The following is a 20,027-nucleotide window of genomic DNA, read 5'->3' as shown; positions in this document are numbered from 1 at the left end:
GTGTCTGGGGTGGGGATTGCAGGCTAACCCCAGAATTCTGCACTCTTGGGTCTGCCAGGTTTTCTCTGAACTGCACTCCCACCCTGGGTCTAGTTTCCATGTTCCTTTCTCACACCAACCCTTCCTTGATACTAGAAAACATTCTCGAAAGAATAGTGACAAGGATGAAAATATCATCACGATGGCCAACTGGCTTTCGCCTCCACCCCTCCCCAATATGAAGCCAAGATAATTGATTATAAAGCATTTTGAAAATACATGAAATATTTTAAAAAATCACTACTAATCACAATATCCTCACCCAGAGACAGTCTTCTTTACATTTTATAATGTATATACACACACCACTCGCACATTTTTAAAAATGATTTATTTAGTTATTTCTTGAAAGGCAGAGCAGCTGGAGGTAGGAGGTAAGGAAGGGGGGGGCGGGGGGGGGGGACTTGTACCTGTTGTTTGACTTCCCATATGGCCACAACAGGTTGATCTAGGCCAGCTTGAAGCCAGGAGCTAGGAACTCCATCCCGATCTCCAACATGGGTGGCAGGCACCCAAGCACTTGGGCCATCTTCTGCTGCTTTCCCAGGCAATCCAGCAGGGAGCTGGATTGGAAGTGGTGAAGCCGGGTCTTGCACTGGCACTGAAATGGGATGCAGGTGTTGCAAGCAGCATCTGAACCTGCTGCACTGCCATGTCGCCCCCCCCCCCCCAAATAAACATCATAGTGTTTCTTAATTTTGGCACTTACTTTTTTTCAACTTATCTTGAAATAGTCCTATGCTTGCTTTCACGGCTATAGAATTCTGTCAATGGCTATGCTTTAAAGTCAAATTTTCTATTACTCATTTAGAAATGCTACTATATTATTCATATGTACAGATGCTGTTTCTTTATAGTAACTTTTAATTTTATTTGCTAAGTCAGAGAATGAACCTTGTCAAGACTTTGGTATATGCATGCACATAAGGCAAATGGCCCTTCCCTGAGGCTAGCAACAAACAGGGGAGATTTTGTAGTGTACATAATGAGGGTTGTGTGGCCTTTATATATAAAGAGTGACTTGAAATCAAGAAAAATGAAAAGAGCTATAAACAAGAAATTTACAAAAGGTGAAATGCAATTTCAAAATAACATGATAATCTCAGGAGTACAAAGAAGTAAAACAAAGTAATGAGATAATTTTGTCAGTGTGAGGATTGATTTTTGTTTGGTTGGTTTTACTTTTACTTTTTGTGTTGCTATTTAATTACACTTCCCAAGCTCTGTGGCTGTTTGAAATTTCTGACTGCTGCAGTCTTTGCTGAGAGGAAGTTTAATCCTGTTTTTAAACTTTTTCTTAACTCTCTAAATACAGATGTACACTCTGAGACACACATTAATAGGGGAGAGGAAAGGGGAGTGAATAGGAACCTGACCGGGCTTCTATCCATGACTGTCTTGAGGCTGCAGTCTCTCCTTGCCCTGCCCTCCTCCTCCCCGCCCCTCTCCCAGGGCCGGGACTCCACTAGCCACCCCTCCTTCCGGGCACCTCTGGGACCAAGCCTCCCCACCCCCACACCGTGCTCCTGACTGGTTCCTCTGGAGGTAGGCATGGCCTCAGGCACTGCCCTCACCTCCTCGCCCGCCTGGCTCCTACACAAGGGCGCACTTCTCACGTTCTGCACTCTGCTCCGGTCGGGTAAGTACCTCTCACGGTGAAACTCTTCCCTTAAGCTCTGGCTGCCTTGATTTGGGAACCTGCTTTTTCTACCCTACTTGTCTAGATTTCCTGGCTCTGTGTTGGTCCGTTTCACCTGTCAGGTATGTCCATCACTTCATTGCCCCTCCTTTCCCTACTGCTGCCACCACTTCTCAGACAGAACCATTTTCTTATTTGCCTGGTGAAGGCAGGGTTTCTCACCAAGGGCACGACTGACATTTTAGACTGGACAGTTGTTATTGGGCTGTGTCCTGTGCGTTGTAGGATGCTTACCAGAACACTGTTGGATGCCAGTACCAGCCCCAGCCCCAAAATGTCTAATTTCCAAAATGTCCCGAGTTGAAGTGCCCGTGCTGATTATGTGTTGGTTTTTATTCTTATTTTTTTAGTGGCTCTTATTGAAAAGAGCATCAGCATGCACATTAGTTATTTATACAGCTTTCACTTTTAACTTTGTGTTTTATCAGAAAGCATATGGTGAATCCAGAAAATAGTGTATCACTGAACACTTTCCAGATGGACTGAGTCCATGAGTTAAGTACCTCAGTCGATCCCTTCCATCATAAGTGGTGTTAAAGAGTTGAAAATGGCGGGGAAGGGCAGCAGGACCCCGGGCGTCCGTGGTGTGGCTGTCCTGCGCTCTACTTTCTCAGAAGAATGGCTGCCCTAGTTTCTGCCACTCCAGAAGGATAAAGCGGCTCATCAAAGTGTTCCCGATGCTTCATTTGTCAGCATTTCAGTAAAAGGAAAGGCCGTTTAGCCTTAGAATTATATTATGATATGCTCAAAGTTTGCCTCTGTGAAATTAAAGTGGCATTGTTAAACATAGTAGAATACTTTCCCCTATCTCCCATGTTTATAGTGGTGCAAAATTCGGTGGTAAACACATCTTTCAGAGAGCAGGTAGTGAGTGAGTGCTTTGAAAAGATCTCTAGATAATCAGGAAAATGGGGTATGTATATGCATGGTCAATTTTGGTAACTGAGATTTCAGCTTTTAATCTGATAAGCATGATTTAAATACGAAATCTTTTAGGCATACCCTGATATTGTTTTCTTATGGGACAACATAAGTTTAACGAAGGTTATTACATAGTAAGTAGAGGACCAAGACAAATTTTGCTGGGTCCAAAGCTTAAGGAGCATATCCCCTGGGATTATCTCAGCCAAACAAAATAGGCATCCCTACTATGTTAATTATGGCTTGACAAATTGCCAGCCAACCTTTTCTTTTTTCTTTCCTCTTTTTTTGTCCTTTCTTTGGCATTGACTCTGAAATGCTGGCCTGCATATTTGATCCACTGATTGCATGACATCGATTCCAGTAAAGCTTGGGCTGGGCGGTTTACATTGGACCACAGGTGCACACACTTGCAGCCCTTGCAGGCTTTTAATCAAAGGCACCTTGCAAATTAGGGAAATGAGGTCCTCTGTGGAGGTGGAAGGACAGGTTGGACCTGGTCATCCCACTTTGATTTCCAGGGCTCTCATCCAGCCTGTCAGTAGTCAGGGCCAGCTCTCGAAGGAAGCGAAAGGTGGAAAAGATGTAAAACTCTGTGTAACTGAACATCTCTTAACCCAGCCATTGCTTGCAGCCCTGTTGCATCAGCAAACGGGCCACTTTGACTCAGTTGCTGGTACTATCTGGGGCGTGCTAGACACATTTCTTGGTTGACACAAGCTCAGGGCTCTGCCAGCATTTAGAGTTAAAGCCTTCCCTTCTCATGCTCAATTTAAAAAAGTTAACTACAACACAATTGCCACTTGTTCTCCATTACTCACCTGGCCTGTTCATAATGCAGCCACTCTGCTTGTTGCAACACGTTGCTATAAAGTATTGAAATGACTTAGAAGGCAGCTTGGAATATAATGAGCCTTCAGCTACTGGCCTGGGTGCACAGGTTTTTTTGTTCTTTGTCCTGGTCATTTTGGTGAATGCTTTCATGCAGTCGCATACCTAAAACACAGATTGTAAGGGTCCAGCATTGTGGCATAGCGATTACAGCCACCACCTACAATACCGGCATCCCATATGGGCTCAGGTTCATGTCCCTGCAGCTCCACTTTCAATCCAGCTCCTTGCTAATGTGCCTGGGAAGGAAGTGGAGGGTGTCCCAAGTCCTTAGGCCCCTGCCACCCACGTGGGAGACCTGAATGCAGTTTCAGACTCTTGGCTTCGGCCTGACCCAGCCTCAACGACCTAGGGAGTAAACCAGCGATGGAGGATCTCTGTTTCTCTTTCTCCCTCTCTCTGTGACCATGCCTTTTAAATAAATAAGTAAATCTGTTTTTGAAAAACAAAAGATTGTGCTCTACTGGCTGGTTGAGAACTAGAAGCTGCCCAGGAATGCAGGACCTAGAGGGGACACTCATCTATGGGAATGGATGAGTAAAGGCTCCATATTTTTTTAAAATATGATTTATTTATTTTGAGAGTCAGAGTTACAGAGAAGGAGAGATAGAAAGAAAGATCTTCCATCTGCTGGGTCCCAGATGGCTCCAATGGCCAGTGCTGGGCCAGGCCAAAGCCCAAAGCCAGGAGTATCATCATAGTCTCCCATGTGGGTAGCAGGGGCCCAGGAAGCTGGGCCATCTTCTGCTGCTTTTCCCAGGCCAAAAGCAGGCAACTGGATCAGAAGTGGAACAGCCAGGACACCAACTGGCACCCATGTGGGATGCCAGCATTGCAGGTGGGGGTTTTACCTGCTACACCACAACGCCGGCTCCTAGACTCCATATATTGAGAGGCTGGGTGCAAAAGTAAAGGAAGGAATGAAGAGATGACCGGGTGACGTGTAAGTCATTTCTGTCCCCATAAATCTCATATCATAGTTCATGAAGCCCAAACGTTGTTGGGTAAAAATGCAGAGAGACCTGGGAGACTTCACCAGCATGTGAGATGTCATCCACAGGTCACCACTGTGGCCTGCTCTCATGGTTTTGACTTGTAATTCACAGAATTAAAGCTCTATCCTATACTTACACCCCTAGTAATTCATTAACCTGGGCCTGTTTTCCACTTATTCCAGGGCTGATGGCCCACAGCTTTCATAATTCCCAAAGAACAAGTTGATTTTGCTGCTGTTTGCCCAGTGAATAAAGCAACTGTCTTTAGACAATAAATCGTTAACAGATTGATAAAGCAAGTTACTCTTTAAATGTTTCTGGAGTGCAGTGATTAGTGACTGCTGTGTAGTTTGAACACGATTTGGCTCCCAAACTCACGCAAATGTTTAAACCACAAAGTCATAAATTGATGGTGCTGAGAGGGTAGAGGCTGAAGCCGCTTATGGGGTTTAGTAGGCGGGCCTTGGGAAGGTCCTTCTGCCACTGGGGATGTGCCCTTGGAAGGCTGCTCTGTGACAGAGTTGGTTTTAGGGCCCGAGTTTCCCTGCTTCCTGGCCACCCTGGGATCGTCACATGCTCTGCGTGAAGTCACCCATTTAAAACAGTTTATTTTTATTTTATTTATTTGAAAAAGTGAAGGGGGGAGGGAGAGGAAAGAGAGAGAGAGAGAGAGAGAGAAAGAGAAAGCAATCTCGCCAGGTCTGGGCCAGGCCCAATCCAGGAGCTGTAACTCCATCCCGATCTCCCACATGGGTGGTGGGGACCCAAGTACTTGAGACATCACTACCCCCTTCCCAGAATGCACATTAGCAGGAAGCTGGAATCAGGAGTGGAGCTGAGACTCAAACCCAGGCACTCCAATCTGGGCCACTAGGCCAAATGGATACAAGGACTAACTGTCAGCATGTCTGTAAAACTTCTCACTCGGACTCTGGCACCCAGTCAGCACTGGTGGTCTTGGTGGCTAATATGTGATGGTTGCTGTATGCATCACAAAGGAAACAAGTGCCAAGGAGCTTTGGTAGAGAATTTGATGCTGACTAGGGCTAGAACAGCAACAGGGGTTTGTTTCCTCTCAGGATTTCTAATCTGAACTCATTTACTGAAGGGTACATCCCCAAGTGAAGTTTGTGAAGGATGTGCCTTTATTTTGGGTACATGCAGGAAAAGATGAGTTTGTAGAAAGAAAGTTTGCACCCTAAAAACTGTTCCTTAAAAATCGGAGGAAGGGGAGGTGAAGTGAGTAAAGAACGTGGACGCATTAGGTTATTCTAAGGACAGATTGGGGCGGGGGACCAGCAGTCCCCATACAGTCTTCTGTTTCCTGTGTCTCAGGATGAGAAGCAAGTGCCCCCTCTCTCTCCCTTCGATTTTCGAGGCAGAAGGAGTCTTCCACTTAGAGTTCTGTTCCACACTCGTTCTCAGGAAGATGCCAGGGTGCTGCAAGCCTCATGCATGCACCCCTGGCTCTGAGGCTGGGAGGGGCCATCCAGGCCGCAGCCTAGATTCACTGTGTGCTTGTGGCACTGAGTCTGGCAGGAGCCCTAAAGATGGGAATAACCTGACCTCCTGTCTCCTAGCAACTCCCAGCTGCTCGGTGCAATATGCCGTGGAGTTTCTAATTTATACTTAACAGATACTGGCTGTGCTCTCCGGCTGGCTAATTTCCCGTTATGAATTACAGGCAACCCCTTTAATACATGACTAAGCAAGAGCAAGGGCTCCTAGGACACTGAGATCCCTGGGATCTCTTCCCACCGGGCCCCGGTTCCTTTTGGAAAGTAGAATTTGCCAAGGAATTGCCAATGCGTTACCACTTAGAGCAGAGAGCGTGGGGGCAGTTTGCAGGTCAAATTCTCCATTTGTCTTTGTTTTCTTTCTTTCTGGTAACTCAGTATTTACTCATGAATAATCATAAATCAGCTAAATATCTGTCATCAAAAAAGGAACTCTCTTCTTAACTGTAGGCAAGGCTTCGGAAAGTTCATGGGAAATTTGCGTTATCTTTTTGCTTCTTTGTTCTGTGAGTTTTTGAAGCCTTCCTGTGTGTTTTCATGTAACGTGGAGGGGTCCTTCCTCCCTGTTTCTCCCTGTGTCTGTGGTGCGATGGGACGGGGCGGGGGTCTCCAGCCTCTTCCAGCTCCGACACGGATCTGATGATACCACACTCCATCTGATACATGATGTCTGTTTGTGAGCTGGTGTTCCGCTCCAGCTTTTCTGAATTGCTGTTTTCATACTTTCTATGACAGCTCAGATTCCTCAAACCTAGTTCGAGGCTTTATTTATTTCTCTGCATTATCTATTTCTTTTTCTCTATATCCAAACTTAAAAAACATTTATTTAAAAACTAAGTGCGGTGAATAACATCCGTGCTGCCGGGAACTGAGGTGGTGCTTGTTGCTGTTCTGCAACCCCCTTGAAGCAAGGACTACGGCGCTCATCCCCCTCTTTTTTATCTTTGCCAGTCAGTCAATTTGGTGTTAGGTCTTACAGTCCGCCTGGCTAAACACCCCAGGTCCCAGGGTGACAAATCTTCCTTCCTGTCTTAGGACGCTGTGGGACAGCTGCAGGTGCAGGTCCCCCACCTCTCACACCTCAGTTCCTGCCTGCCTTTCTCCCGCACAGCACCCCCTGTGCAGGGAGCAGGGGCGTCGCCATAGGGACTGCGTAAGTGACTCAGTGAGTTTCACAGCTCCCTTAGCATTTCAATGAGTGATTCGGGCCTCCTTGCCAACATCTTCGGAGAGGAGCAGCTGCCCTCCTAATTTGTATTTCTCAGCATGATTTTTCTGAGCAGTTCTGAATAGAGGACTGTGACCTGTTTGACAGGGTGGACAGACAAGTAGAACAGTGAGGAACACAGCTCAGCTGAGGTTTAGTTTTAGTGAGATGAAACGCTGCGCTTGCTCCATGAGATACAGCGCAGCAGATCCTGCCCGAAACAGGATTGACAGCTGGGATTTCTGCGAAGGGTTGAACCTTCATCATCTTCACCAGGGCTTTTGGTCTGATTTGGAACAAATCATTAGTCTTTCCTTCCGTTTCCCTCCTTTGCCCACTCACTTTCTCCTCTCCTCTTTCTCTGGGCTTTTCCGAGAGTCTCTTTCAACATATTTTAATTGACTTGCACAGTGTTTTTAACATCTTGATTCAGTAACCCCTAATTTTAAATTTGTGTGACTTGTTCAAATTTAAGCTTTGCTTCTGCGGCCCTTCCTTTCATCCTTCAGCGTGAGCATGAACTTGTTCCATTTCAAACCTGTGGACCCCAGTCCCCTTAAACTCCCTTTAGAAGTTCCAAGTTCCTCATTGACTCACCTTGCTTGGTTCATTGGTGAGCCTTAATTTTTTTCCCCTAATTGCAGCATAGTATGCACATAAGAATGTGAGTGCTCAAATCACTCTTGTTCAGCTTGGTGTGGTCACCAGTGAACACAGGCATAGACCAGCAGTGCAGGTTGCGGGAATGGAGGGGCAGGGCCAGGGCAGCCACCAGCCATCAGCTGTGACCTCTGTAAAACGCCACAACCCTGCAGGCTGCCAGCCTTGTCCCAGATGATGCCCATGCACTCCTGTGTGTCTCGTTCTGAAAGGGTGGAAGGGCAGTAGCAGGAGACGTGCCCTGATTGATTCTAATCCACACGTGGCGCCAGCCTCAGAGGCTACCTCCTCGCTCTGCACAACCCCTGCTCTAAGCCTAACATCAGCCATCCTGTGCTGGCACATAACCTCACCGGGTGATTCCCCCAAAGCACTGGGGGCTCTGTGTTAGCTGCCCCAGCCGCCCCCTCCACAGTTAGCTTCCCTCCGTTTTTCTCCCTTTCTCGGGTGCTCACTGCATTTTCAATGCCACATTCCCAAGACCCCTCGCCATCCCAGGTTGCCTGGGCAAATGCCTGCTGTAGAGGAAGACCCTGCCTCATGACCCTTGGCATGCCTGGGGTCCCTGCTTCTTCTGCATCAGACTGGTCTGAGCTGGGTTTGCACTCAACCCCTACCCTGTGATATCCTCCTAGCTTTGGTGTCCTGCACCTACTCATGTGGGTACTTCCTCCCCTGCCCCACACTGATTTGCTTTCTGGGCCTTTTTGAGGCTCGCAATGTTAATTGCAATGGAGTTTTAAAGCATACACCAACTTCAAAGAATCTTCAGAGACCATGGTCTTACTAAAAGCAAACTCCTTCCTCAGCGGATCCCTCTTTCCCAGGGGTAGCTCCTCCCTTCCTAAGGAGCCCGCTTCCATCCAGACTGTACCAGGGATGTCACCTGCTGCCATCTGCCTCTGGGTACTCCACCAACAGCATTGTAGCTAATTCACGTGTATACGTATTGCATTTAATAAGAAGTATTTGTTTTGGAGGCTCCACAGGGTTGGGGTTTTGCATCAAGGGCATCTGGGAGTCTCTTGGTTTTTCTTTAGGATTGCAAAACAGCTGGGAGATAGCAGCCCTCACATCCTCATACAACTTTGTCACTCAGTTTTCTTCCACACATTTTTGTTTGAATATCTCTTTTGCCCATGGGATGTATCTCTGAAGAGCTTGTCCTCATCAAATAAACATTAATCTTCAAAAGCATTGGGGCTGAGCCCAGAGCACTCTCCTCCTTTTATTCGGAATGAAAATGCTTCCGAGGAGCCAGGCTGCAGGTTTGCCCCACACCATGCTGGTCCTGCTGTGGCTGAGCCCTGCTCTACAGGAAGCTAGGGTAGTGAATGCCTAGGCAAGGTGAATGTGTTCTCAAGGTGAGATGGAATGATACCATCCCCAGGAGAGCTGCCTGAATATAGTTGGTTCCTTTAACCAGGGGTGGCTGGCAGAGCCTACTGGAGAATGAACATATAGATGAAGAGTGGAGGATAAGGTGGAAAGATAAAAATCCACACCTGTTTGCATTTTGTCTTGTGTACCATTTGGAAAGCTTTCAGTAGGGACTGCTTTTCTGAATAGACGTTTTATGCTCAGGACAGTTTTGAGGAAGGATTTAAACAAATACAATTTCCTTATCCTTCAAGCAAGATTTGATGTTAAACAATACAGAAAAAAGTTCTGGGGCACACATTTGGCTTAGCAATCAAGATGCCCACATCTCATATCAGAGTGCCTGAGTTAAAGTCCCATCTCTACTCCTTAGTTCAGCTTTTGTAAGCCCTGGAAGGCAGCAGCTGATAGACAAGCAGTTGGGTCCCTGCCATCCATGTGGGAGTCCTGGATTGAATTCCTGATTCCTTGCTTTGGTCCAACCCAACCCTGGCCATTGCAGACATTTGGGGAGTGGATCAGCAGGCAGGAGCTCTCTCTGTCTGCCTGTCAAATAAAAAATAATAAGTAGAAAAAAAGAAAGAAGTCCAGTGATTTATGCAGAGTTAATAATATTGTAATACAAACATTCCTTAAAGTTAACATCAGTACCTTCTAGAATAATGCGTCTGAAACTGCATTATAAACTTACAAAAAAGCAGAGTTTTGGCTTTATATTGCCAGTTTGTTGTGGACTATGATAAAAATGAGGGAGGCAGTACAGATTCCTAAATGCTTGTTTTCACTTTTGGGGTCTGCCTGATTGTGTACTGACTCTTGTTTCAGGTGGGGTTTTGCTACAGGAAAGAAAAGCACAGAACCTGGGCATAGGTCCAGGTGCTCACTGGCAAACAGTCCTCTCGTATCAGTGGCTTCACAGATTTAATAGAACATCCATCTTTCCAGTTGGCCTTAAAAGAGGTCTCTGAGATTCGATTAAGTTAATGAAAATTCCTGGTCCATGGTAATCCATATTTAAATATGTGGTCCCATTATTTTTGGTTTCATTTTAACTGGGGAAGGAGACCATAGCTTTCCTTTCAGCATTGAAGAGCAATGCCAGCTCCCCTTTCTGCGATGCTGGGGTTCCCTGTTTGTAGGAACACAGTGCTTTCTCTCTTCCCACACAGATGGCAGATGCCAAAACCACAGGTGCCTTATCTCCAGAGGGAGTTGGACTGTGAGATGAGGAGACTGGGACCCACCTGCCCCAGGGTCTCTGAGAAAGCCCTGCCCAGAAGGATCAGAGTGAGGGAGTTTGCAGCCAGAGTGCAAGACAAGGGAGAAGGGAGCCCAGCGGTGGGCAGCGTCCTAAGCACAGGGCCATTGTGAGGCGGGTAGGGAAGTCTCAGCAGCAGGTGCAGGGGGTGTGAGAGGCAGGAAACCGGAAAGAAAAAAGAATGGAAGAAAGAAGCTGTGGAGTAGGTCAGGCTTCTATTCTTAGAACTCAAGGGAGCATTCAGCCAAATGTTCAATACGTGTGGTTTTGCAGACCATTTGTGGGTTTTGGAAACAAGTATGTGACAGGCACAATGGCAGCTACAATTCAAATAAGTAAATGTCCCAGGGACACCAAGAGAAAGGTCTGTTAGCAGATATAACCAGAGCTGTTAGATGTGACCTTTCCAAGCGTTTATTTACCAGTTTTTGGGGAAGAAGCCAGAATGCATGCATCCCCATTTTAGCCCATTCAGTCTATCTTTATCACATATTACCCCAGTATGGCTTGTTTTTCCATCGTTGTCATAGGTCCTGAAGATGCTGCCTTCAACAATTTGTTTAAAAAACAAAACCAACAAGCAAACTTAATGTCCTGGGAATCTCTGGAATTTATAAATAAGGAAAAATAAAATTCACATATGTTACTGGAGAATCACTATCTTGACCTTGAAAGATGTTTCAAAATTTATTTAAAATTAATGGTCATTCTTCATGTTCAGTTCATTTGTTCAGAGTCGTTAGCCTCAGGAGAACTGTTCATGGGCTGTCTTGTTTCTCATCCTTTGCATGAGCATTGTTTTCCATCTTTGAATAAGAAATTATGTTTTGTGAGAAATAATGTTTTAGTCTCTAAATATATAAGCCTTTCATTAAAGTGGTCTGATAGTTTATATAAAACACCTCCCGGTGTCAAGCAAATACAAGTAGAATTCTAATCTTAGCCTCATTCTTCGGCTTTTCAAAGCCTCAAGGAAGAGAAGCACTAGTAACAATACAGTGTGAGCCAGGTCTGTAATTCAGTTTTCCAGTAGCTGTATTTAAAAGAGTAAACAAGTCAATTCCACAAAGCCAGTTCAATACTATGGGTATAGTTTTAACCCAGAATATCCACAACATTATCATTTCAAGTAGTCCATTTCAAAATTATTAATGAGACGTTTCACATTTTTTTTCACACTGAATGTTTGAAATCGGGAATGTAATTACCTTTAGAACCCAGCTCTGTTTGCCCTGGTTCAGTGCCCTGTTTTCCGGGCTTTTGTTCTCTCACTCAGGAATCAGCAAACTTTTCTGTAAGTAGCAAGATAGTAAATAGTTTAGGCTTTGCCAATGTAGCTTGAAAGGGTCGGAGACAATGTGTGGCTTTGTTCCAATAAAACTTTATTTACAAAAACAGGTGGCAAGCCGGATGTGGTGCACAGCCTACAGCTTGCCAATCCTGGCTTTAACTTAACTGTATTATCTCCTTTGGGTTTTAATCCTCAGAAGGAGATTTCTATTTTGGTCTGCAACCAAGGTAGCTATTGTGATGAATTTCATTCAGGATTGCAGAGGAAATATGTAGAGGAAATAAACGCCATTGTTAAGCGGTGAATGCTTGGGAGAGGCAGGAACTCCCTGCACCTCCATTACGTGCACCTTGCAGGAAGAGCAGTGTCCTTAGTGGTTAGAAGTGCTGACTTGGCCATCTCCCCGTCTGGTTTCCAGTCCTGCCTCCCTCCGGCATGAGCTTTGTGACCTTCATTTTAATTAACCTTTCTGTGGTTCAGATGGTGTGCTGGTAATCATACCTGCCTCATAGAGCTGCTAGCATTCAATAAAAGCTAGCAGAGTGCCTGGCACACGGCAAGTGCGTGTTGGAGCTCATTTACTGCCGTTAACGCTGATGCTGGTGGTGTTGCTTGTACCGTCACCACTGGTAGTGTTCCCACTGCTGTTGCCATACATGCACTGGAGAAGACGTGATTCAGCTCTGTCTGCCATCCACAGGTGTTGTTGGCAGCCACTCCCATGGTGTCATTTTAGACTTGGACTTGTCCATAAGGAGAAGCACTCCTGTGTCCTAGGGGAGTCTTAGCAGGATCTGCAGGGATTCTACAAGAAAAGCCTTGGGAGCCTGTTGCTCCTCTGACTTTTTTGAGTACTTTGTTACTGGTCTCAGATCACTCACATTCTTTTGGTCTATATGATGAATACCAACCACACCCTGCCCACCCTTCTGGGTGGTAGAAATAAGCAGATGGCATCCTGTATGTGAAATACGTTGGAATTGTCAGATGCTGTGCAAATGTCAGCCAATAGCGTTTTCCAGGTTGTTACTTCTCTTTGTCTTCTACCACACAATTTTATCATTGTGGACTGATTTACTTCATTGTCCAGTTATTCTGGTTTCATTGGCTCATTTGTCACAAGCCAGTTGATTACAGTTGCGTAGACTGACATGATTTTTAAGCAACAAAAAACACTACCCAGCACAGAGCTGGAAGGTGGGGTGGGTATGCAGTTTACAGAGGGCTCTGGGTGATCACAGGCATTGGCAATGTGGTGGAGGCCAGAGCCTAGAAGAAACACTGAAAGGTTACTCAGACGCAACAGTTGGAGGGGAAGAACCTGGCTTCAGCTGAGGTGAAGACAGGAAATGAATATTTTAGTCAAGAAACAACTGGAATTATCTATAATTGGATGAAAATGTAGGGTTTGTGTTGGAGTGTATTGCCTGGGAAGGTGGATTGGGTCCCTGTTGTGGGAGCCTTCACTCTGGCGTCTGCGCAGATTTGCAAGCTGGGGTATAATGTGATCTAAGCTGTACCTTGGAGAGGTTTTGTGAGTGTGTGCATGTGCACATATGTGTGTGTGTGTGTGCGTGCACGCTCATGCTTATCCTTCCCCATCAAGTCGTAGAGGTTTGTGGGTTTCTGCAGTGAGCACAGCGGGTCTCAGTGTGACAGTCGGGGTTTCCTGGCTTGGGGTGGTAACTGTACTCAGCCCCAGAGGGGTGTGGCCTGAAGGCTGTACTTGGTGAGAAATTTCCACGCTGTGTAATCTGACCTCCAGTCCTGACTCACAGCTCCACTTCTGCAAGTCATGTACCCTGCGCCTCACCTGTGGGGGTGCCTCTCCTCCGGGGGAAATTAGTTTCTGCCTCTCTTCTCAAAATGTGATGATTAGCAAGTGGCACCAACTGTGTAAAATGCTTAACAGCCTGGAGTGAAATGACTGCTGTAAGTACAAAGAGTCTTTGTTACTAGTTTAATTGGCAGTGTGTTGATTGCCTGCAAGGAAACTGTGTTGCTGCTTTAGTAACCATGCTTTTGAACCCTGTTCCAAGCCTGGTAAACTTCTCCGATGATATTTATTCATTCACTGCTCTTGAGAGTTTGATGTAGCAAAGAGAGCAGATCAAGATTGAGATGGTTTGCAAAGTCCTCTTTGTGAATGAGTCAGAGGCAGGATTGGAAAACTTCGGTAAGATTTACTATCAGTGTCAGGCTGCAAATAATTTATTAGTGCAAGATAACTGATTCTTGGTGAACTCCTACAGAATCTCTAACTTCTTCAAGTTTGAGGAGGGATTATCAAAAGGTAAGGTTTGTTTGTGTTCAAAGTTGAACAGGGTAGAGATATATTCCATAACAGTTATGCAAATGCAAGGATGCCGAATGTAATAAACCCTTTATGTGAGATTAGATGCCCTGTCCCCCACTGCCTCTGTTATATGTTTTTAATCAAAATGAACGACCTTTAGTGGATCTTTTTAATAAATGGCAACTTTTTTGTATTTCTTACGCTGCTGAGGGCTAATCCCCCCATGCCATGGGCTACGTCTTAAGTCCCCAGGCTGCAGACTTCGTGTATGTAACATTTAAAGTATTGCATGTAAAGTAGGATAAGATTCACTGAAAACCATTGTGAGGAAAAGTAGAACTCTTGATTTTTGAATGTCACAGCACTCACTGGGAGCAACAGGCTACCCGTGTGTGGGTGTTGGAGCGGGGTGCTTAAGTCTTACAAGAGAGGGAAAGTGTCTTGAAAAGAAGCTACTAAACTAGGGCAGTGAAACGACGGTTGGTGTAACGCGCAGGCCTTTGTTTGGCTTTCTGTAGCCGTTTGTCTGCTCTGAGGACCTCCGGGGTTGCCCGCTCCAGGGCTCAGTTCCGTGCCACTCTGCATCCTAGGCAGGTGGGATCTCAGGGGAGCTTGCAGCTGCGGGCCCAGGCTCTGGTGTGTTCCATGCAGTTCCCCTGTGGTTGCTCAGTCTCTGCAAGGTTTTTAATTCATATTTTCATTGATTAAAATAATCTCCAGTATATCATGATCATCTACAATCTTTAGACTTTGAATAAATTACCTCCACAGAAGGAGGAAAGTGTTGTGAGACACAGGGTGTCCAGGGGTTCCCAGCTGGATTCATTCCAGGTTCTTGTCCCAGCCTGAGAGATGAATTCAAAGCAGAAACATACAGGTGAGAGCAGGATTTATGTAGAGTGAAGAGACAGCACACATTCAGGAGTGAATGCAGGCAGCCTTCCTCTGTGAGGAGAGAGGGCACCTGCTGCTGCTGCACCCTCCCCTCCCAGGTCAGGTGGGCCCTCCCCTTTATGGGCAGGGGGTGAGTCCCTAATTAAATATAGAAATAGGGTAGAGTTTGGGTAGGGCACACCTGATGATCTCTGGAAGCTTTCGTGGTATCTCCTTGTGTGGATGCATACACGTGATCATCATGGCATCTCCTGCGTGACAAGTGAATCTTAGGTGCATCATGGGAAGTGGGTGTGCCAAGCCTGCACCATGTTAGATTGGCATGGAAAGAGGTGGGATTTTGGCAATGTGAAAAGAGTAAGGGGACTGCTGGTAACCTCTCAGCTCCCTTGTTCACTAGCTTCCTACCTACCCTCTGTCAAAAGGATTCAGACTACCAATAAATTATAACCTGTTTTCAGAAGCACCTGGATGAACTGTCCAGTTGTATTGTGGTATTTATTTTAAAGCAAAAGCAGGCATTATTAAATATGTTGCCACATGTGGGTGGGTCTCAGCACACTGCTAGTGTGTCCCTCTGTCCACTGTTGGGTGTTAACACCTGCTGGAGCAGCCGGGACTTGAACTGGTGCCCATATGGGATGCCAGTGTTGTAGGTGGTGCCCTAAACCACTATACCACAATGTCAGCCCCTAAAATTGTGATTTTTAAATCACCCATATTAGAGCAAGTCAGCCCAACAGGGTGGTCCCTAAGACCCCTTCTAGGGCTAAAATCTTCAGAAAATATCTGTGACCAGACGATAAAGTACCACTGAGAACTCCACAGTATGGAGCATGTGTCTGCCTGAATTGTCTTAATCTTTTCCCTAGAGAAGCTTTTATTTCTTGGAGAGTTATACCCTGTGGGAATATTCCCCAGTTTCATCACATGACACTGAGAAAATGAATTTGTCGCATATATGAGAGGTACAAATTTTCAAGAACACAAAGCTCTTTGAGCCCTACTTTCCTGGTTGATTTAAGCAAATATCAGAACCTGTCTGGATAAGTAATTCCACCTTGCTCCACTGTCGGTTAACTCGTGTGCAAAATGGAATAATGTCACCCATCTAAGCTTCTCCTTGGAGCTTCTGTGTTAAAATGCTGTGTCTAGAAGAACCACTGTGGGTGCCTCACACACTTCAACAACAGAGCAGCCTTTAATCCTGCTAGGCAAGGATTTGAAATTGCTTCACCAGAATTCTTCATTTTAAAGAAATTACCAATATTTAAAAACATTTTCTGGGTTTTATTTTAGACTGAAAAATAACATGTGCTTCTTAAACGAATCGAGGCATTTTAAACAAATGCCTAACTCTAAGAAAAGTCATTCAAGCAGTAAAGCAAAATACAGTATGTGGTAAATGACTATTATTGTTGTTGAGAATGACATTTAGCTTTGAGCTTCCTGCCAGCCAACACAAAAGGGGCAGTACAACTACTCTTTTCTCTTTTACTCACTGTTTATTTTCAGTGCATTTTATCTTGCCTTGATTCCTCTTTGGCAGAGGTGGGGGATAAGCACGTTACAGTGAGTTATGTGGTTGTTGCTCTACAAATTTATAGTTTGACACAGCATGGCACTTCTAGAGAGTTATTTTCCCCCTTCAAACTAGGTTTTTAAAAAAATTGATCTTTGGGACTAGCACTGTGGCACAACTGGTTAAGCCACTGCTTGTGGTGCTGCCAGTATCCCATATGGGCGCCAGTTCATGTTCTAGCTGCTCCACTTCCAATCCAGCTCCCTGCTAATTCACCTGGGAAAGCAGTGAAAGGTGACCCAAGTCCTGCCCCCCCCCCCCCCCTGCACTCCCGTAAGACAAGTGAAGGCAGAGGGAAATGTGATTCAGTGGTGGGCCAGCCCCGCCTCCTGAGCCTGCACTGTTCTCTCCAGGAGACACCAGGGTGTGGAGAGGGTCACACCTTAGCATGGGGCCGGGCTTTGGGCTCCACCTGACAGTTTCTCCCTTGGAGTGTGACTTCTGTCTGCGGAGAGCAGAGACAGCACCTTCTCCCTAAAGCTCTGGCTGGCCTTGGCCACCATTGGTGGGCCTGGCTGGGCAGGCCGTATTCTTATCTTGGCCTGAGTTCTTAGCAGGCTTTCTAGGGTGCTTTTTGGGCAATCCTCAGAAATGCTAAAGAGTATTTTTTTTTTAACTTTTATTTAATGAATATAAATTTCCAAAGTACAGCTTATGGATTACAATGGCTTTCCCCCCCATAACGTCCCTCCCACCCGCAACCCTCCCCTTTCCCACTCCCTCTCCCCTTCCATTCACATCAAGATTCATTTTCGATTCTCTTTATATACAGAAGATCAGTTTAGCATACATTAAGTAAAGATTTCAGCAGTTTGGTCCCACACAGAAACATAAAGTGAAAAATACTGTTTGAGTACTGGTTATAGCATTAAATCTCAATGTACAGCACACTAAGGACAAAGATCCTACATGAGGAGTAAGTGCACAGTGACTCCTGTTGTTGACTTAACAAATTGACACTCTTGTTTATGGCCTCAGTAATCACCCTAGGCTCTTGTCATGAGTCGCCAAGGCTATGGAAGCCCCCTGAGTTCACTGACTCTGATCATATTTAGACAAGGCCATGGTCAAAGTGGAAGTTCTCTCCTCCCTTCAGAGAAAGGTACCTCCTTGCTAAAGAGTATTTGAACTACAATGGTGCACAAAAAACTAACTCACTGTTTTCTGGGATTAAATTAGCACAGAGTTAGTGTCCCCTTGCTGTTAGCAGGGGTCACTTTGCTTCTGTTGATGTCCTGCTGCAGTACTGATGCATTAGGGAAGGCCTGGTAACTTTAGGTCAGGCAGTGCATGAATGTGAGTGTTTCTGCCTTGTCCTAGTGAAGCACCACCCCTGGGCTTTGTGTCCCTGATCGTCAGCACCTCTCTTGGCCTTTATTTAAATTTTAATATGCAGGAGGTAAGATTTTTGCAGGCATCTGATTTTTGTGGATAGTAAAGCAGGCTCTTTTGACAATCATTTGCTTTTGTCTGGATGTTCTGAAATCTCACCGCTTCAGACTGTAGACAGAGGTTTTCCATTTTATTTTGGCATGATTAAACTGCCCAAGCTATACTTCCAAACTAAATATATCTCATCTCGTCTCCAGGACACAAACTTCTGGGATTCATCTCTTCTTGTCCATCTGACATGCCTCAGTGTCAGCCTGGTGTTTAATGTGCTCTTTTGAAACACCTGTTTTGATAATATAATTCACATACAATGAAATCGAGTGATTTAAAATGCACCATTCAATGGGTTTTTAAAAGAACATTTATTTTCATCTACTTGAAAGGCAGAGAGAGAGATTGGTCTTCCATCAGTGGTTCACTCCCCAAATGCCCACAACAGTTGGGCCTGGACCAGGCTGAAGCCAGGAGCCCACAACTCCATCGGGGCTTCCCACAGGGGTAGCAGGGACTCAGAAATTTGCATCATCATCTGTTGATTCCTGGTATGCAATGGTGGGATGCTGGACTGGAAGGACAGAGTAGCAGTATGAGATGTGGGTGTCCCAAGGGCTGGCTTAACCTGCACCCCCCCACACCTGAACCAGTGAGTTTTTGTCAATAGTCACACATGTGTGCATCCATCACCACAGTGAGTTGTAGAAAATTTTCATCATCTCAAAAAACTCTCTTACTCTTTAGCTTTCCAGGCCACTTTCCTCTACTTCCCCCAACCCCCCGTTTTCCTCCATTACTTGGATCAGCCCTAAGCAACCACTGATCCACTTTGTTTCTTTATATTTCTGTTACCTGAACATTTCATATGAATGGGGTCATGAAATATATAGTCCTTGATAACTTGCTTCTTTCACTTGCTGTAATGTCAAGGCTTGTCCATATTATAGCATGTATCTTTACTCCATTCCTTATTGTATAGCTGTCCCTGTGGTTGCATCCTTGGATTCAACCAACGAGGGACTGAAAGTATTCAAGGCAAAAAAAATGTTGTTTAACATACACAGACTTTTTTTCCTTGTCGTTATTCCTGGAACAATATAGTATAACCACTCCTGGCATATATCACATAATAACATTGTATTAGGTATTTCAAGTAACCTAAAGATTGTTTAAAGTATAGAGGAGAGTGTTCATGGGTTATATACCAACACTACACCATTTTATTTTTTAAAGATTTATTTATTTGGAAGGCAGGGAGTGAGAGAGAGTGGGCCTTTCCTTTTGCTGGTTCACTCCCTGAAATGCACAGATGAGCCAGCATTAGGCCAGGCTGAAGCCAGGAACCAGGTACTCCATTGGAGTTTTGTATGTGGGTGGCAGGAACCCAAGTACTTGGGCTGTCATCCACTGCTTCCCAGGTGCAGTAGCAGGAAGCTGGATCAGAAGCACAGAGAAGCTGGATTGGAACCAGGTACTCTGATAAGGGATGCAGGCATCCCAGGCGGCAGATTAACCTTCTGCCCCATGACCCCTGACCCAGGTAGCTTATTTTATGTGAGACCCTGGAGCATCAGAGGAGAAGCCTCAGAGAATTCTGAGAGCAATCCTCCAAGATACCCAGGAGCAACTGTGCACCACATTTGTTTATGCATCTGTCAGTTGGTTGCCACTGTAGGTTCCTCCGCAGCAGCTTCTCTCCTAGCCTCTCTGTTCCTCTCTCTTTCACCATCTTCCAATTTAGGATCCGCAGAATCCATTCTGTGTCTGATTTCTTTTACGTGCAAAAATATTATTTATCAGCCGGCGCCGCGGCTCACTAGGCTAATCCTCCGCCTTGCGGCGCTGGCTCACCGGGTTCTAGTCCCGGTCAGGGCGCCGGATTCCATCCTGGTTGCCCCTCTTCCAGGCCAGCTCTCTGCTGTGGCCAGGGTGCAGTGGAGGATGGCCCAAGTGCTTGGGCCCTGCACCCCATGGGAGACCAGGAGAAGCACCTGGCTCCTGCCATCGGATC

The 20,027-nt window shown here is 45.6% G+C and overlaps 1 protein-coding gene across 6 annotated transcripts in view; it reads left to right on the top strand.

Annotated features, from left to right (window-relative positions):
* MYO10 (myosin X) overlaps nt 1-20,027 on the top strand; it is a 106,877-nt gene that overhangs the window by 40,333 nt on the left and 46,517 nt on the right. Inside the window, exon 1 of one of the 6 annotated variants that reach the window (XM_089312649.1) lies at nt 1,658-1,678. The exons of 3 other annotated variants lie outside the window; for them this stretch is intronic. Coding sequence is in view for 2 of the 3 variants with exons in the window: in XM_089312646.1 (XP_089168772.1) it covers nt 13,782-13,790 (9 nt within the window). In the remaining variant the exon portion in view is untranslated. Of the gene's footprint in view, nt 1-1,657; nt 1,679-13,621; nt 13,791-20,027 lie in introns of those variants that run through there. 2 more of the 6 variants (XM_089312646.1, XM_089312651.1) reach the window with 2 other exon arrangements.

The sequence above is a fragment of the Oryctolagus cuniculus genome, chromosome 14 (genome assembly GCF_051225735.1).
Source record: "Oryctolagus cuniculus isolate XC-2025 breed Fujian yellow rabbit chromosome 14, ASM5122573v1, whole genome shotgun sequence".
NCBI lineage: Eukaryota > Metazoa > Chordata > Mammalia > Lagomorpha > Leporidae > Oryctolagus > Oryctolagus cuniculus.
Note: the sequence above shows the minus strand (reverse complement) of the source record. Positions and strands in the feature narration are given on the sequence as shown.